Raw genomic sequence first — 17,505 nt, 5'->3', positions numbered from 1 at the left:
ACAAACCTAAACACTGCCAGACCCATCAAGAATCAGAGCCAATTAAGAAGTCAGTTCCTTTGCACATGAGAAAGATGTTGAAATGTTTTATTCTGCATCGCTGGAGGAGTGTGGATAACGATAAGGGGATTTACAGTGACACACAACAAACCCAGTGAACACATTAGATATATTTTTTATTAATAATATGTGTACAGTTAAAGTAAATTATTGCAATGAATCTTTCTAAAATATATAAATTGTGTGTTGAATTCATTTTAATTTTAAATGAATGAGCCAATATCCCATCCCAGAGAACAGAACAAGTTCATCAGATCATTTTCTTCACTTGAAAGCCTTTTAAATATAAGCCAAGCTCTTAAATGATTAATACTTCACGGGGCCCATAGTGTAAGGATAATAACAAGGCTGTGGTTGAATTACAATGCACAATGGAGGGGGGACAAAAAGTGGAGCTTTGTCTAATTGTTCTTTGACAGGGTCAGGGGGGACTGTGCGATTGGCTGCTGCCTCCTGAAGCTGCAGGGCTGTCAGGGCTGTTGGAGGGCTGGGACTGACACCAAGGTGACTGAGGGGAGGATGTATAAATTGCTGGCGCAGTGCAAACACTCCAGAAACGAGGGCAAGAGCCAGAGTGTCCTGTCTGACCTTTTCCTGCAGAGAACCACCACAGGCCACCACAGTGATGACCGCAAAGGCAGAGCTTCAGAGCTGGACAGAATACCCGGAGGATTTTACCCTGTTGCAGCAGCGCAACCTGGCGCAGGCGATTCAGACGCAAATCAGCGCAATAAGTGGCATCAACTCCAAAAGTTGGATTTCTTCGAATTCTCTCCGTGCGTTTTCCGTGCGTAAGGATGCGCACGGATCTGCAGACGCGGGCCTGGCACTGGACAAACTGGTACCCAAAGTACCTGAATGCGCGTCCGAGGCCGGCATGACAGAGTCAGCCCCTGACCAGGCAGCAGAGGGGGGCAAAGCGACCCACTTTGGCCCCCAGAGGCACAGACGAGTCGCAGCCAATGCAAGGGAAAGAAGAAGGATGCACGGCCTGAATAAAGCCTTCGACGAGCTCAGGAGCGTCATCCCCTCCCTGGAAAACGAGAAGAAACTGTCCAAGTATGACACCCTCCAAATGGCGCAGATCTACATCACTGAGCTGTCCGAGCTCCTGGCCGGGGTGGTCCATCCAGACTGCCGGAGCCCCCTCCCAGGATCAGCGGACATGACATCCAGGAGGAGTCTGATCCACTCCCTCCAGCCCGCGAACCCGCTGAGCGCAGATCAGAGGGACTCCGTCGGACACTTTATCATACTGGGACCAAAATCTGAGTCGGGGTCAAATAAATCAGCGACCTCTTCTAACAGCAGTGATGGGGAATGTTCCCCTCTGAGCGACACGGAGGAAAGTCAGAATGGAAGACAGTAGCACACATACCACTGAGCTGAACTGGTTTTGTACTGCAGTGTTTATTATAGGTGTCAGGGAAGCAAAGATTACAGCTGGTAGAAATGTTAACGAGATGAGATAGTTCTGCAGAATCTCTTGTCATAGCTTAGATGTTGCACTGCCAAAAGATGACACAGGAACAACGCAAAAACAACTCTATCATCATGAATTTCTTAAGGCCATGAACAACTCCCAAAGGCCTTGTCTTGCACTTTAAACTTGGCCTAAACCATCACTAATGACACTCATTGGTGACAACTGTTTAAATGCCTCAAAACAATTATTTTGATATTTATGTATATGTTTATTTTATGATTGTTTCACTACAATAAAGATATTCTTAAGAGACGGGTGTGTATTTTTAAGTTATGTGTGTACATTTCCTATCTTAGTCAGTATTACATTGCATTTTTCTGAGTTAAATTTCAACATCTACTATGATGAAAAGTTAAGCATGCAAGTCCAAAAGTATTTAACCTCCTAAGACCCAGCTATGGGTTTTCTGTCCACATTTGTGGACAAGAGTTTCACAACTTAATACAAGAAAAAAGAAAAGAAAACTGTTCACCACAAAGGACATTCCATAAAAATTTTAAAAACTGCATCTGAAAAAACTGTTGCATCATGATGTTTCCAAAATAGGCACTTATTTAATAAAAAAAAAAAAGCTTGGACTTTGCTGACATTTCCTGGGTCTTAGGAGGTTAAAGCACAATGTTTTTTATCTGTCTGTACTCATGCCAAAAAACTTCATTCATGTTACAGAAGGCATATCTAAAAAGTGCCAAACATACAGTCCACAGAGCAAAAGTGGCCCGCAAAGGATCCAATCCAGTCTGTGGGATGAATTTGCAAAAAAAAATTACACTGTAGATATTGTCAGTCAAGGATGTCAAAATCATTTTAGTTCAGGTTCCACATACAGACCAATTTGATCTAAAGTGGATCAGACCAGTAAAACACTTTCATAATAACCTATAATTAATGACTACTACAATTTTTTCTCTTTGTTTTGGTATAAAAAAAGTAAAATTACATGAAAAAGTTTGCATTTGGAAACTATCCTTTCACAAAAAATGTGAATAATTGAACAAATATGAACAACCTGAAATGTCTTAAGAGAAGTCAGTGTAATTTTACCAATATTCTGCTTCTTACTAATGTTTTGTGTCTTTGTAGATCCACTGTGATCTCTAAGTTGTAATTTATAGGTATAAATGATGAACAGATATTCTTAAAACCGCACTTAAATTTCTAAAGACATTTCAGGTTGTTCATGTTAATCATATTTTTAATTAAACTTTGTAGTTGTAAACATTATTCTACTGTAATTATACCTTTTTCCTCTGTTATTTTTTTTACTGGTCCAGCCCACTTCAGGTCATATTGGGCTGAATGTGGCCCCTGAACTAAAATGAGTTTGATATCCCTGTTATAGACAATATGAAAGAAAAAACCATCTGACTGGTTCCTATGAGTAAATGTCTATTGCAGCTACTGTAGCCACATCTCAGCAGCCTGGTGCTTATCAAAGTCCACACATGACATTCCATCAGAGGGTGACAGCACTCACTAAATGGTCTTTTTGGGAAAATAATCCAAAAATAAAGCTGCTGAAAGTGTTCTTCATGAGAGGACATGCACAGATAAACATCTGCAAACCTCCTCTGATCCCTAACCACAGAGGTGGGAATTTAAAAGAAATAAATGAACTAATTATGCACACTGACAACCCATCATAGTTAAAATAATTCATTCTATTCTGTCGGTTAAATAATAGCCTACTGAGAAAATGTGAGACTGCCTGCTCCAGGGGGAAGGGGTGGCTGGAGCTTTGCCAGGTCCTTAGAAATGATGGCCGCCAGCCTGTGTTTAAAACTGCCAGGGGTCTCTGTGGGGGTAACATTGCAAGAGGAGCTGATGGCCTCCTCAATCTCCTTCATGTTATCCACTGCATTGTACCCTGGTCGGACGGAGTTACTCACAGGAGGCTGGAGTCGTGGTTTGGGTAGAGGATAGGAAAGGGTACAGGAAGGAGGAGGAGGGAAGGCTGAGGACGAAGGCTGCAGCGGAGGGTTTAAGGAAGACTCACCAAAGTTCAGACATGAATAGATGCACTGTGAACCCTCCAGCTCAGGTTTAAACTGATCTTTCATCCTCAGTGGCACGGCTCTTTGCAGGTTGTAATAAATGCTGTCCTCTACGGCATTATCCACATCCTCTGCCTCTAGAGACTGACACCTTTCATCTTCTCCCTCACTCTCCGCTCCCACAGCCTCCCTGCTGTTGCTGAGAGGAGCTCTGACAAGAGATGACCAATTACACTTGACAGAGTCTTCTATAGTGGAATAGTGGTTGGCAGACTCATCCTCTGACGCAGCAGAAACATCTGCAGGTGTGCAGGCTGGGGGTGTGGCTGGTTGTTTGGTTGTTTTTGGTAATGGGACAAGAGACTGGTCAGATAATGATCGCCTGTGGACATTGAGCTGCTCCATCATGGACTTCTTCTGAAGGCACTGGCTGGATATAAACTGAAAGATCTCTGGACTTTGTCTGGATAGGAAGATAAACAGTCCTTGTCCTGACTCACAGCGTCGGCCTGCTTCAATACTGAATCCCCCCTGGAATCACACCCATTTATGTGCTTGTTAAAACATGTAAATGATCAAAGCTGCAGATTTCTAATGCAAATATTTATGTAGTGAAATTAATGTGTTTTCTTTTTTTTTTTTTTTTTTTTTTTACCTCAACCTGACCAAATTTTCGTAACATCCTGTATGGCCAGCGGTAGATGATGCAACTGCTGCTGACATCCAGCAGCATCACAGCCTCACTGTCTGGAGAGATCAGAAAGTCCCCAGATAACTTGCACCTCCTTGAAGCCTCTGTGCTCTGCACAGTAACTTTGTAGATATTTGGAGGAAGGTCAGTGTCTAAACATGAGAAGACATGAAAATATTTTCCACTTAAATATTACAGCCCACTCAGGCCAGTGCAGCATTAATGCAAATGAAGGTAGACTTGAGAAGAGGTTTAAGCATTAGTTTATCAGCAGAAGGGATAAATGTACACAGAATACATTCCTATACCAATGAGGCTGATTTAAATGTGCTTGCATTCCACTAATCTCTGCATGCCTGGACTGCCAGGATGTTTTAGGTGAAGTGTGTGTAATCCTTTAGGAAATAGAAAGAAATAAATTTGTATAAGCCACATCTTGCTGACGCTAATAACATTCCAGCATTCATGTTTGAATATATTATTGGCAATAGCCCCTACTCAAAGATATTCATTTTTTTCTGCTGATGTCATGAAATTGTGCCACTAACTCCTTGCTTTTCTTTGGCCATTTTACTTATTCATAGTACATTCACCAATTTACAGCTTTGTGTGAATTAACCAAGTTCTGATGCAACAAAAACTCAGTAGAGGTGAAAGTTATTTCTGCTTGTTTAACTGATCAGCTGTCAGTTACAGGGTTATGAGTATTACCAGTTTTCCAAGATGAGTAAAGATCATTCTCCTCCATGGTCAAGCTATTTCCTCTGTTGAAATCCCCTTTGCTTGATTCTCCAGGATCCTTCTGTAAATACAGTGGCATGATAAACATTACATGGAGTGTACACCACCTTCTTATCACTGTTTTATGACTTCAAAGAGGGTCAGACTCAAGAAAGAACAAAGCTTGTGCAAGCAGATAATTTAGAGAAGTGAAGTGACAGAAGTTGCAGATACTGAGTCAACTTCCTCATTGTCCTATCTCTGATTGTGGCTGAAACTAATCCCTCTTTTTCCAAAATAACAACACAATGTCTGATCCGTAGGGAATAACTAAGCAGTGGTGTTACCTGAAAAGCTAGGAGACAGAGGGCACTTATCCAGTCCTGGCTTGTGTCGGAGGCCAGAGTGTAAGTGCATATTGTGGTGTTCAAATAAAAGGCTGTGCACTGAGATGGGCATGACTCTTTTGGGGCAGAGGTGATGCTCAGGCAGTCACTTAAACGCACCACCTTTCTCTCTGGTGGTTTGAGCCGTCCAGCCTTCTTCTGGTCGGTCATGGGACTGTCACAAATATTACACAGCTCCAAGCGACCAACCCCTGTGGAGCTGGGTTTAAAGAGAACCGTCCATACTTTCCTCCATGTTTTCTGTTGAAGACGACAGAAAAGAACGAGTGAAAAACATTGTTGTTGCTGTGATTTGTAAAGAAATGCAGTTAAGACTTGAGAGACCACTTTTTTCACTTTCCATGAGCTGCTTTACATGGTGGCATGTAATTGACTTATTAAACTCAATATAATAATCTTCTACCTGTTGAAAACTGATAAATGAAATACAATTATGTACTTTAATTACAGAAGAGCACTGCAATAATGACACTATGAGTAAAGAGGTTTCATTCGTAAAAACATTAATGCTATGGATATTAATCTTTAATTGCACTTTCGCTGCAAGGTCACATCATTCCTCTTTTACAGCAACTATGAAAACATGTTCATTGCATGCATAATATCACTATTGGCTGCATGATATACAATACAGTTTTAAGTGTAGTTTTTCAATCACTCTGCAATTGAATTTTACTAACTTTGCAACCACATTTTTCTGAGAGATAGTGAAAAAAGTACCTTTTGTGTGACTGTAGCTAATTTCTGAGGGAGTAGAACAAAGTCATAATAGAGGGATTTTCACAAGCCACATTACACTGACCCCTGTGTATTTTTAATATTTAATTTATTTACATATTCTTATTTATGTGTATGCGGTTTTATAACTATGGTGCACCTCAAAGACCTCTTCTGTGCAATGTTCAATGACAATAAAAACTCTGTTACAGAAATAACACCTGTTAGTTCACTGACCAATCTTTAAATAGTCAGCGTCTTGAATCACCTTGTAACTAAATATGAGCTCAACTGACTGAAATACTAACTAGAAAAGCACTCGGAGAGCGCAGACCTCCGCCAAGGCTGATCAGTGCCCCCCCCCCCCCCCCCCCACGCCAAGGAGGTTATGTTTTTGCCAGGGTTTGTTTGTTTGTCTGTCTGTCTGTCTGTCTTGTTTGTCTGTCCGTTAGTGTGCAACATAACTCAAAAAGTTATGGACAGATTTTGATGAAATTTTCAGGGTTTGTTGGAAATGGCCCCCCCCCCCGTGGGCCCCCCCACCCCCGATCACCACCAAAATCATTTAATCATTTCTTCCTTATCCCATTTCCAACAAACCCTGAAAAGTTCATCAAAATCTGTCCATAACTTTTTGAGTTATGTTGCACACTAACGGACAGACAAACAGACAAACAAACAAACAAACCCTGGCAAAAACATAACCTCCTTGGCGGAGGTAACTAGAAAAGCACTCGGAGAGCGCAGACCTCCGCCAAGCGCAAAAATTCCCCACATAATCGGTGATACAAATCCTACATTTATTTTTTAAAATAAAATCCGCCTCCTGGATCAGATCCGGATCAGCCATTGAAATGTGATAGAGGACCCCATTGTCAATTCCTGAGTTAAATTTCATGAGTTTTGGTCAATAATTAAGCGAGATATTGGGAAACGAAAATTTTGGCCCCATTTACCACAATGTTAACGAAAATTTCAAAGTGATCCAGAATCCAGGATCTCTTTCAGATCACCCCCAAAAGTTAATCATTTCTTCCTTATCCCATTTCCAACAAACCCTGAAAATTTCATCAAAATTTGTCCATAACTTTTTGAGTTATGTTGCACACTAACGGACAGACAAACAAACAGACAGACAAACAAACCCTGGCAAAAACATAACCTCCTTGGCGGAGGTAACAAAGAACTAAATTGGTACTCTGCTAACTTTTGCTTTTATTTTACATTACCATATGTCTTACAGGACATGAATTAGACTGGATTTAGATAATTAAAACTGACATCGGTAGATAAATCAACAGGGTTACATCTGCAACCTCTACAGCAACATAAGAGAACACTAGTTTATTCTAAATACATGCTTCAGAATAAAAATTATGTGAAAGGTGGTCAGTTTTTGGAGATCAGTACCTGCAAAATGTGTTTATGTGTTGCAGTTCAATGAAATGCACAGTTGCTGACTCGCATGGTTGTGACTTAAAGATCAACAGTCTTTCAGATATAGACTAAAAAATTGGAGAAAACATGGAAAATGTAAGACAACTTTATGAATGCTCCTCTAAATGGTGGTGGATTTAACACTAAAAAATGTGTCCAGCAAGTAGCCCTGAATTAAGCTTTATACTAAATGATTATTTTTTGGTCATACTTTTAGACTCTGATGAATTATCTGGTAAAATAAAAAAATTAAAAAAAAAACAAAAAAAACTGAGCCTACTTCACAAGTAGCTTTTTGACTTGGAAAAATATCTTAAGCCACATTACTTAAAAAAAAAAAAAAAAAACTTACTTTTCCAAACTTGGCCCCCTGGAGGTATAGCATCCCCTCTTTGACGATGACATCCATCCCTGTACACTGTGTAACACCACGACACTATAACAGCTTCTGCTCTAACCACCCAGAAGTTAAAATTAGTCTTCCTACATCGATAGACAAATAGTTTCCCTTACGTCATCAACAGGTTTCATAGTTGCCTTTAAATGTCCATCCATCAGGGGTGAAAGGAAACCTAAGTCTGATCTGCAGCTATTGCAAAACAATTCATTACTATGTGCTGCTGCTGATGTTTTCTTGAGCCAAACTTCCCTTTGCATTATTCAGCCTTCTTAGGCAATTTCCTTACACCATACAACACTGTACCACACCTTTCTGGTTCTACACATAAACATCAATGATCAAGAACAGTTAAGAGTGGCTTTATTTACAACTGGAGTAGCAAAAATACTGTATGTTACAAGGGGTCCGTATCAACAACAAGGAGAGAAATGGGTGAAAACAAACCAAAAAAAAAAAACCAAGAGGCTGTAAGTGGCCAATCATGTAATCTATCAAACCTGTAGCTCTACTGGGTAAAGATAAAAATACACTTCCTCAGTTCGGTGACATGACACGTAACTGTACAATTGCTTCAGAAGTGTTTCTCAGTTCCGTCAAACACGGGAGAAGCTTCTCCTTGATGAAAATCTCTTAGAAGTCCATTGAGCTGTGGGCCAGGTAGTCTTTCCGGCCAATGTTGGTGACCTGCTTGGTCTGCATGGCCTCCAGCTTAGGACAGTCAGTGATACGATGGCCCAGACCACCGCAAAACGTACAGCCCCTCTCTCCTGTGAAAAAAAAACAAAAAAAAAACACAAGAATGAATGAGGTTTATGGAAGTGGATGTAAGAAGAGACGGATAAACAGGTGAGCGGTGTCGGTGTGGGTCTGGACGGTAGCTCACCTCCGATGTCCAGCATCGTCTCGTCTCCCGTCTGGAGCACCTGGAGAACCGGGGGAACCTTCTGCTTGGCTTCAACCAGCAGGGCTTTCAGATCCATCAACACAGACTCATCTGAAAATCATACACTTACAGTTAAAACATCATCAGTGAACAGCTGTGATCGGGGTTCATACATGATTTTCAAGGTCAAATTCAAAATTCAAGCACTTTTAATGGTCATTTTGAAATTTTTCCAGTACAGCACCTTAAGGCTGGGGTAAAATACACATCTACAAGAATACATATACTCAGGATTATTTTTGTCATTTTTTATCCCAATGACGTACATTGTATTATGCTATAAACATCTAAAATTATGTTTCATAATAGCAAAAAGTTTAGAAATTAAAGGATAACACAAAGTTTTATCAAAAAAAGGGAAGTCACTTGGCGTTCTTCTCACACCAAGACAAAGATTAAGATAAAAATGTACCTGGAGTCGACCTGAGAGCACCTGCTAATTGTCTTTTTTTATATAATGTTTTATTTTTCAAAGTTTATCACCTCTCGATCAGTAGCTCTGGCTTTCCATTTAACCTGGCAGAGTTAATATTAAAAATAAATAAATCAATCAATCACATCACACTTCTACTTACAAGCACTTAAACTAAAATTCAAGCACTTTTAAGACCTTGAAAACACAACGTTGAAATTCAAGCATTTTCAAGTATTGCAAGCACCTGTACGAGCCCTGTGTAATTTATTCATCATTCATTAATTCATCAGTTACGTACCGCAGCCTTTATTGATGAACGTTGTGGCGATACCCGTCTTTCCCGATCGTCCAGTTCTACCAATTCTATGGACTGAGACAAGACAAATCGATCAAATCAAGGACAACCTAATGTTCGTTATCCAAACGCACCCATTCTGCAGGTGCTCTGAAACTCAAACCACGGGCAGATCCACTCACCATAATTCTCTATCTCTTCAGGCATATCATAATTTATTACATGCTGAATAGCAGGGAAATCCAGACCCTTGGAGGCGACGTCTGTGGCGACCAAGACATCTTTCTTTCCTTCTTTAAAAGCTTCTATAGCTTTGGTTCTTTCCTCCTGATCTGAAAACAAATCATATATAAGACAATAAATGGAAAATTCAATGCAGTGTCATAGCCTTTGAAACTTTGAAAGGACGACATTGTAAGCATGATGGCATCTGGTGGTAATGATGTGCAACTACAAGAAGAGAGGTATGAACGTCAACAGGAATCACAGTTGTTCAGATTAAAAGTTCAGCATACCTTTTCCTCCATGAATGGCCACAGCCTCCACACCTTTCAGGAGCAGATACTCATGGATAGCATCTACATCTGCCTTCTTCTCGGCAAATATCAGCACCTTCAAACACAAACATGTAACATTATAAGATGAGTCAAATGTTTCAGTTGCATTTTTGAAGGTATGTCAGAGTCTTTGCATGCAGAGGTACTGACAGGAGGTGGTGTTTTCTGCAGACATTCCAACAGGTACACCATCTTGGCCTCCTCCTTGACATATTCCACTTCCTGCGAAACACACAAAAAATATTTAGTTTCTATCATTTTGCCAGATGTATTCACCAAAGCCCCATTTACATAGGACTAGTATTACCACTGGACCTCTGATAGTAGTAACTACAGAGGTCATTTCTGGTTTTAAAGGGGTCATATTTTGCTAAATCCACTTTTATTAGTCTTTGGTACATTTATTTGTGTATTTGGACCCTAATAGCTCATAAAGTTTGAATTTGAGCCCTCCAGGTGCTGCAAAGCTATCTTTAAATTCATTTTGGCAAAAATCGAGTGGACTTCTACAACCCGTTTCAATTTCTTCTTAATTTGTTACGTTTTATAACTAGTTACATCACAACATTTGTACATATAAGGTCAAGACTTTCAACGAACATTTCTCCGAGTATGCCATTATTGTTTATGTGCAGCAGCGGTTGTAGTCCATGCTGAAAATACACTACAAACAAAAAGTTATGGATATTTTTTAACTTTTGGGCTATTTTTTTCAGTTGGGATTCTTTTTACTTTTTTGTGTGTGAATTCAATTGAAACACATTTTTTTTAATGACCAGACATAATTTTTTATTTACAAATGGCAAAAATGACAAAAAAAAATGGCCAAAATAAGAGAAATATCCTTAACTTTTTGTTTGTAGTGTATGTCCAAACTTTGAGCCGATTACCTAAAATGTTCAGTTGTTGGTTGTATTAATGAACACAAGTGGCTGAACAGGACAAAGCAGCACAGCCAACAATCTGGAGGGGGTGGGGCGAGAAGTGGCTCATTTGTATTTATGTTTGAAGACGGACCTGTGGAGTTGAATTAATGAAGAATTCAGACCCAAGCATGGCATTTACAGTTTATGTAGACTACAGGGAAATGTTTAAAAATACATAATTCCATTTAAAAAGGCAAAAATATCACTCCTTTAATGTGGAGTGAGTCTGTCATTAATTGTAATTTCTAAAGTATAAAAACCACTGCAAATTACCTACTCTATTTAACCCATAAAGACCCAGTGCAACATTTGTGTCAGGTCCCAAATTAATTTTTCCTTTCTATTTAACCTTTCTTAAGTGATTTATCACCATATATTGCAATATTATCTTCTTTATTACTTAAAGCATGTATTTTCCTATATTTAATTCACTGATCATGTAGATTTTCATAAAAGCTCAGATTTAAGTTGAAGGTTATTATATTAGAAAAAGAGAAAACTGAAGAAAATGTGACTTTTTAAGCGAATCTATCATTAACTGAACATAAACCCAGTGTCTCCATCCACTGTCATTGATCAAATTCCGTGGGTTTTACTGGTGAATCAATGTTGTGGAAGATGACAGTGGTTCCCCGTTCACTACGGAGCCTCTGAACGTCCAAATGGGTCATATCCGATGACCGTGAAAAGATGAAAAACTGTATTTTATACCAAATATTTACAATGAATTGATAGGATTAGTCGATCAACAGGTATTAAACATTATAGATCAGTAGATGATTCGGTCACTAGTGGATGTTTGGGTCTTTATGGGTTAAGAAAACATAGATGTGCTGTTATAATATTAGATCTGTGTGAATCGGCATCTCTGTGATTTGGAACCCCCCCCCACTGATGGATTCATTCTGTTTATTTCCTGGCTGAGGATTATGGATGTTGTGCTAGTGATGAGAAATGAAAGTTTTATGCGGAAATTCAGGAGGTTTACATCACAATATACTATGAATACTCACTGAAAAAGCAAACTTAAATATATAAATGCAGTGTACAGTAACATTTTTCTAGTTATTCTGCTAGTTCTTTGTAAGTGGTGGGTCTTGACATCAGAACATGGGAATAATGTCTGTAAATTTGTGTAAAGAACAGACTTTGTCACGTGCGAATGCAATGCAGGAAAACAAACCACTTGAAGTCCACAGTTTGTACTTGTCGAGTGAAAAAAGGGCTTAAGACTCTACATTCTTCCAGTGACAGATCAACCTACCTGGATGACGTCCAAGCTGGCGGCACCTGCCCTGCCCACGTTAATAGTGATGGGTTTAACCAGGGCGCTCTTGGCAAAGTTCTGAATCTTCTTTGGCATAGTGGCGCTGAAGAGCAGGGTTTGTCTTTGTCCCTGAATAAACATATGACATCATATAAGACTGCAACTGTGTCTCATAGTCTCACAAATTCAAGCTATGAGCGTTCACAATGAAGAAAGTACAGTGTGGACAGATTGAGCTGAGCAGCTGGAGGACGGGCCGATCAGCCAACTACGACAAGTGTTAAAATCATAAGAGAATCTGCTGCCTCTAGAATGAATGAGAATGGAAAAACAACACTTTTCTGTAACTGCATGTACTATTTTTTCCTTAATCTCTTTTCACACATTAAATTGATGAGCCAATCAGTTGGTGGATTTTTCCAATCAAAATGAACAAACAGTTTCTATTCACGTAACTGGGTTCAGGAAAGTGATTAATACAGGGTGCTTGCTCCAAATACAAATTCCATACTTTTTCAAAACTGCTATTTTTTCCCCCAAGACCTTGACTTTATGTACTTTAATACTTGTGAGCCTACTTTTTTGGTTGAGATTGTTCCTGTTGTGTGTAGTAGAAAAGTTCATTTTAATAAATGTATGTAAGAATGAATGCATAATTCACAGTAAATTATGTTTTACTGACAGAGATGTTTCCAAATCATATGAAAATCACAAAAGTTCATGCATATGACACAAACAATTTCACTAGAGCAGAGCCAGAAGAATAAAAGCATGAATGTACAGATGGATGAATGTATAGTAAAGTAACAGATTTAACCAGTTCATAATAACGTTACCATATACAGGTCTGTGTCCAAACTGCTGCTATTACACGTCATTTTTATATGCTTTCCTATTTCTTATCTCACAAAATTATGTGTCTTTGAGCACACTCTAAAATTTGACGATGAGAGAAACTTTCTTCTATACTTTATCAAGACTTTCACACAAAATTCCAGGCTATTTAAGGTCTGGAAAATAGCATTTCAGAATTCCATACTTTTTAAGACTTTCAAGACCTGCATAAGCCCCCTGTTAAAAAGCATAGTTGAAAGTATATTTTCTTGTTGAGCCTCACCTTGAAATAAGAGAAAATGGTCCTGATGTCCTCCTCAAATCCCATGTCAATCATCCTATCAGCCTCATCCAGAGCCAGGTAGCGGCAGATGTCCAGACTCACCATCTTCTTCTGCAACAAATCCATCAGTCTGCCAGGTGTGGCCACCATCATGTGGACCCCACTAAAGCCCAGAAGCAACACAGGTTTAGAGAGGAATCTGGAGCCACAGCACAGACAACTGCTTTAATTAAAATAAATTATTAAGCAGAAGTTTCAGTGTGACTTACTGTTTTACTACCTCCATCTGTTCCTTCACAGACATTCCTCCGATGCAAAGGGCAGAGCGCAGCTGAGGAGCCCCCTCCTCCTCCAGCAGCTTGCAGTAATACTCTATAATGCCATGAGTCTGCCTTGCCAACTCTCGCTGGGATTAAGGAGGAAATAATAAATAAAAATCAAATGTTCTTCGGAAAATACCAAGCTTAAGAGAATGTCTTTGGTGTTTAGATGCTTAGGAAATATTTTTTTTGTGCGATATACCATTAATGCCATTAATGTGATTTTTTTTTTTTAACCACTACTTTTAACAGAAATTAAGCTACAAAAATGTATTTTTCTGAGCCACTTGTAAATCATGCTGTGTTAAAGTTGTTGGACTTACAGAAGGACAGATGATCAGTCCATACGGTCCCTCTCGCTTGAAGAAAGGCAGCCTTTTCTCTTGCTCCAGAGAAAACATGATAATGGGGAGAGTAAAGACCAAAGTTTTTCCAGAACCAGTGAAGGCGATGCCAATCATGTCCCGACCTGAAAGACTACAGGCAAACAATCTCAGCTCATTAATATATACTCAACATACTGTACATATTCTACACACACACATACACCATATACTGTGCTTACACTGTAGGGATTCCTTGAATTTGGATTGGTGTGGGATGCACAATACCTTTCTTCTTTAAACCTTTTAATATAGCTGGAAGCACAAACAGGAGTTGTTAAGTTATTGATTATGTATCTCCACTGAAAGCCACATACAGGACAGAGGTGTGTTGTAACCTGGTGGAAACTTCATTTCTCTGAAGCTTTTGATTGGTGGTGGGATGCCATCACCATCTACCAGGATATGGAACTTCTTCCTAACACGCTCGTGTCTGGTGTCTGGCATGTTCAGGATGTAGCGAGGTGCACTCCAGCTGAAAAAAAATGACTCAAGTTATAGAAAATGTAAAAAATACACCTCCATGTGTGAGACATCTATTTAGAGTTAATATAAAGAACTCACCTTGTTTTGATCGGATCATCATATATGATACCTTTAGCCATTTCCTTCACAGACATCAGAGCTGAAAGAGAAGAACTGCAGTTAATTTAGAAATTTTAAGCAATGTTGTATTTGTTTCACCATTAGCATATTAGTTTGATTAATTCTTATTCAAAGAGCAAAGTGTTTTCATCTTACCTCTGCCCTCTGCAACACTTTCTAGAATCTTCTCTTCCTCTTTCAGCTGCTTCTCCTTGGCTGACTCCTTACGGGCTGTAGATATAACCCATAAACAAGCACCAATTAGCAACATGATAAAATATCAGAATATGTCAAATACTTTAGGACTCAAACAAATTTCTACTGATGCTCCAAAAGTAGGTTTTGCTGAAATTGGATACCTTCTGCTTTTTCCTTCAGGTGTTGATGCTGGTCAAGAAGACTGACATTTGAACGAGGACCAAGACCTTCATCCTCATCCCTTTGCTCCTCCCCACTGTCCTTTTGCTCCTCATCCACTGCCTTTCCTCTGAGACGCAGCATCTTCTGCAGCTGTGAGATAAACACATTCCAACAAATGAATTAACCACATGCAATGTAAGGAAGGATATGGAGGGAGGACAATGCTCATTAACTTACCATTTGCTGCTTTCTCATTTTGACAGGAACATATGGGACATAGTCATCATCCTCTGATCCTTCTGACCCTGAGTTTTCTTTTTCCCCATATGATCGCTGTATGAACACATAAAAGTTATCAGAGCATTGTTTTCATTTGCTTAGTCCCATGTATAAGGAGGCTGCAGCACAGCCACAGTGATCATAGACATGGTCACTTCAAGTGTATTTGAATCAGTCCAAAATAAAACACAGAAGTATGAGATTATAAAGATCACTGATTAATCATTTTACTGACTATTTGCTTTATAAACAGATAACATGCATCTCTTACATGCTATTAAATTATTTCATCTTTTATTTCAACTAAAACTAAGCTAAATACAGGTTTCATCTGGAGTAACCTGCCACAGTAAAACATATGACTACTATTTCATGTATTAGTCTAACTAAAACAGTTGATTATGTCACTTTTTGCTGATTTCTGTGCCTGATGGTTGGAATTGCTTTAGAAAAGTATGACCTTAACCCATAAAGACCCAAACAAACACTGGCAACCAAAACCTTCTTCTGATGTAAACTGTTTGATACCTGTTGATCCACTGATCCTATCAATACATATAAATAATTAGTGTAAAATACAGTTTGTTATCTTTTCATGGTCACCAGTTATGACCCATTTGGATGTTCAGAGGCTACGTGGTGAATGTGGAAACGTCACCTTCTACAACGCTGATTCACCAGTAAAACTCATAGAGTTGGATCAATGACAGTGGATGGAGACACTTTTTTTATTATTTTGTTAGTGATACGTGTAGCTGAAAAAGTCACTTTTTCTAAAATTTTCTCTGTTTTTTTTATAAAATAACCCTCAACTTTAATCTGAGCTTTTATGAACATCTACATAATCACTGAATTAAATAATGGAAAATACATGATTTCACTGAAAAAACACAAAATACAGAGGATAATATTATCATAAATAGTGATGAATTGCTTAAAAAAAGTTAAATAGAGAGAAAAAATAATTTGGGAACTGCCACAAAAGAAGCTTTGGGTCTTTATAGGTTAAAAGTAATAAGCTATTTTGGCTCCTGTACTTGTATTGCATAGAACGGAGGATAAACCACTGAGAAATATTAATATTATTTTCCTCATTAATGAGCTCACACACACTTTACTGGTATTCAGTTAGGTTAATGATTAGCAACGACCATTCTGCATTCCACGAAGGGGGACGTCAGGCTTTTATCAACAACACTAACCTGCCATCTACAGTCGCGGAAAAAATTATGAGACCATCAAAAGTCATCAAAAACAATGGTTATTCAGTCCAGTACTAACTCCTGTGTGTGTCATGTGACTAAAACAGACAGAAAAGAAAACATGAATGCCTAAAAGCATTGTTTTTGGCAGTACAATGCCATAGCTATTGATGTAAGAACTTTAGTGATTTTGATAATTATCAAGAAAACATGGAAAATGGATAGATATCAGCTCTGAAATTAAACTCCTTTGTGATAGTTTGTTGTTATTATATTTGCTCAAACAAATGTACCTTTAGTTGTAACAGGCATTAAAATAACCAAGAAATTGAAGACAACAAGGGTGGTCTAATAATTTTTTTCCGTGACTGTACAGCAAACTAGATAGAGTTTTACCTGTTCCTCATACAAAATGAATTTTAATTTGGTCTTTATGATTATACTAAACTTCATCGCCAACGTCAGTTATACGTATATGCTAAGATCGCGAATAGATGTAGTCCAATGCGCTTTAAATATAGACAATGAATCGACGCTTGTTATAGTTTGACAACATTCATAATTATTGGTTTATAAATTGACTCGTTTAATAAATAAAAGAAGCTTCATAAAATACTGTTGGATATTATACGGGTCTACATACGTAGCTTGTTAGCTACCGTTAGCCTGAATAGCCTTTCCTCAAAGGGAATGACAGCCTAACTTACCTTTCTGGGTCGATTTTCGGTCTCCATCTTATTTATACGTACTGTAGCGCCTTATATGTATTTAATACAAATAATTTCTGCACAAACGCTCGGCGCAGACTTTAATTTTTCGCACTAATCCACATGTTTACACAACACAGGAAGCTTTGACGTTACGGATCGCTGAAAGGGCCAAACCTTGTAAGGCGCTATGCCGGGTCACAGCGCCCCCACTGTTTCAGTCTAGTATTGAAGGCA

The 17,505-nt window shown here is 38.8% G+C and overlaps 3 protein-coding genes across 4 annotated transcripts; 1 reads left to right on the top strand and 2 right to left on the bottom strand.

The window, feature by feature from the left end:
* Positions 1-685: 685 nt before the first annotated feature.
* atoh1b (atonal bHLH transcription factor 1b) lies at positions 686-1,723 on the top strand. Its single transcript, XM_030145816.1, has one exon. The coding sequence runs from the start codon at positions 686-688 to the stop codon at positions 1,427-1,429; it is 744 nt and encodes a 247-aa protein (XP_030001676.1). The 3' UTR covers positions 1,430-1,723.
* Positions 1,724-2,575: 852 nt separating this feature from the next.
* dok3 (docking protein 3) lies at positions 2,576-8,134 on the bottom strand. Of its 2 annotated transcripts, none has more exons than XM_030145153.1 (5): positions 7,865-8,134; positions 5,299-5,598; positions 4,943-5,033; positions 4,196-4,383; positions 2,576-4,071 (listed from the first exon to the last, which is right to left on the bottom strand). In XM_030145153.1, the coding sequence occupies exons 1-5, from the start codon at positions 7,919-7,921 to the stop codon at positions 3,232-3,234; spliced, it is 1,476 nt and encodes a 491-aa protein (XP_030001013.1). In that variant the 5' UTR covers positions 7,922-8,134; the 3' UTR covers positions 2,576-3,231. The 2 variants fall into 2 exon arrangements, with proteins under 2 accessions (XP_030001013.1, XP_030001014.1); XM_030145154.1 differs by having other exon boundaries at positions 5,461-5,598.
* A 121-nt stretch (positions 8,135-8,255) lies between these two features.
* ddx41 (DEAD (Asp-Glu-Ala-Asp) box polypeptide 41) lies at positions 8,256-17,439 on the bottom strand. Its single transcript, XM_030145152.1, has 17 exons — positions 17,269-17,439; positions 15,318-15,413; positions 15,080-15,230; positions 14,877-14,951; positions 14,700-14,760; positions 14,474-14,610; positions 14,318-14,390; positions 14,076-14,229; positions 13,702-13,838; positions 13,433-13,595; positions 12,313-12,444; positions 10,273-10,344; positions 10,081-10,177; positions 9,748-9,897; positions 9,569-9,640; positions 8,796-8,906; positions 8,256-8,679 (listed from the first exon to the last, which is right to left on the bottom strand). Exons 1-17 carry the CDS (start codon positions 17,293-17,295, stop codon positions 8,543-8,545), a joined length of 1,845 nt encoding a protein of 614 aa, XP_030001012.1. The 5' UTR covers positions 17,296-17,439; the 3' UTR covers positions 8,256-8,542.
* Between the last annotated feature and the right edge of the window lie 66 nt (positions 17,440-17,505).

This window comes from Sphaeramia orbicularis, chromosome 10 (assembly GCF_902148855.1).
Source record: "Sphaeramia orbicularis chromosome 10, fSphaOr1.1, whole genome shotgun sequence".
Taxonomy (NCBI): Eukaryota; Metazoa; Chordata; class Actinopteri; order Kurtiformes; family Apogonidae; genus Sphaeramia; species Sphaeramia orbicularis.
The sequence above is the reverse complement of the archived record's forward strand: the minus strand, read 5'-3'. Positions and strand labels throughout refer to the sequence as shown.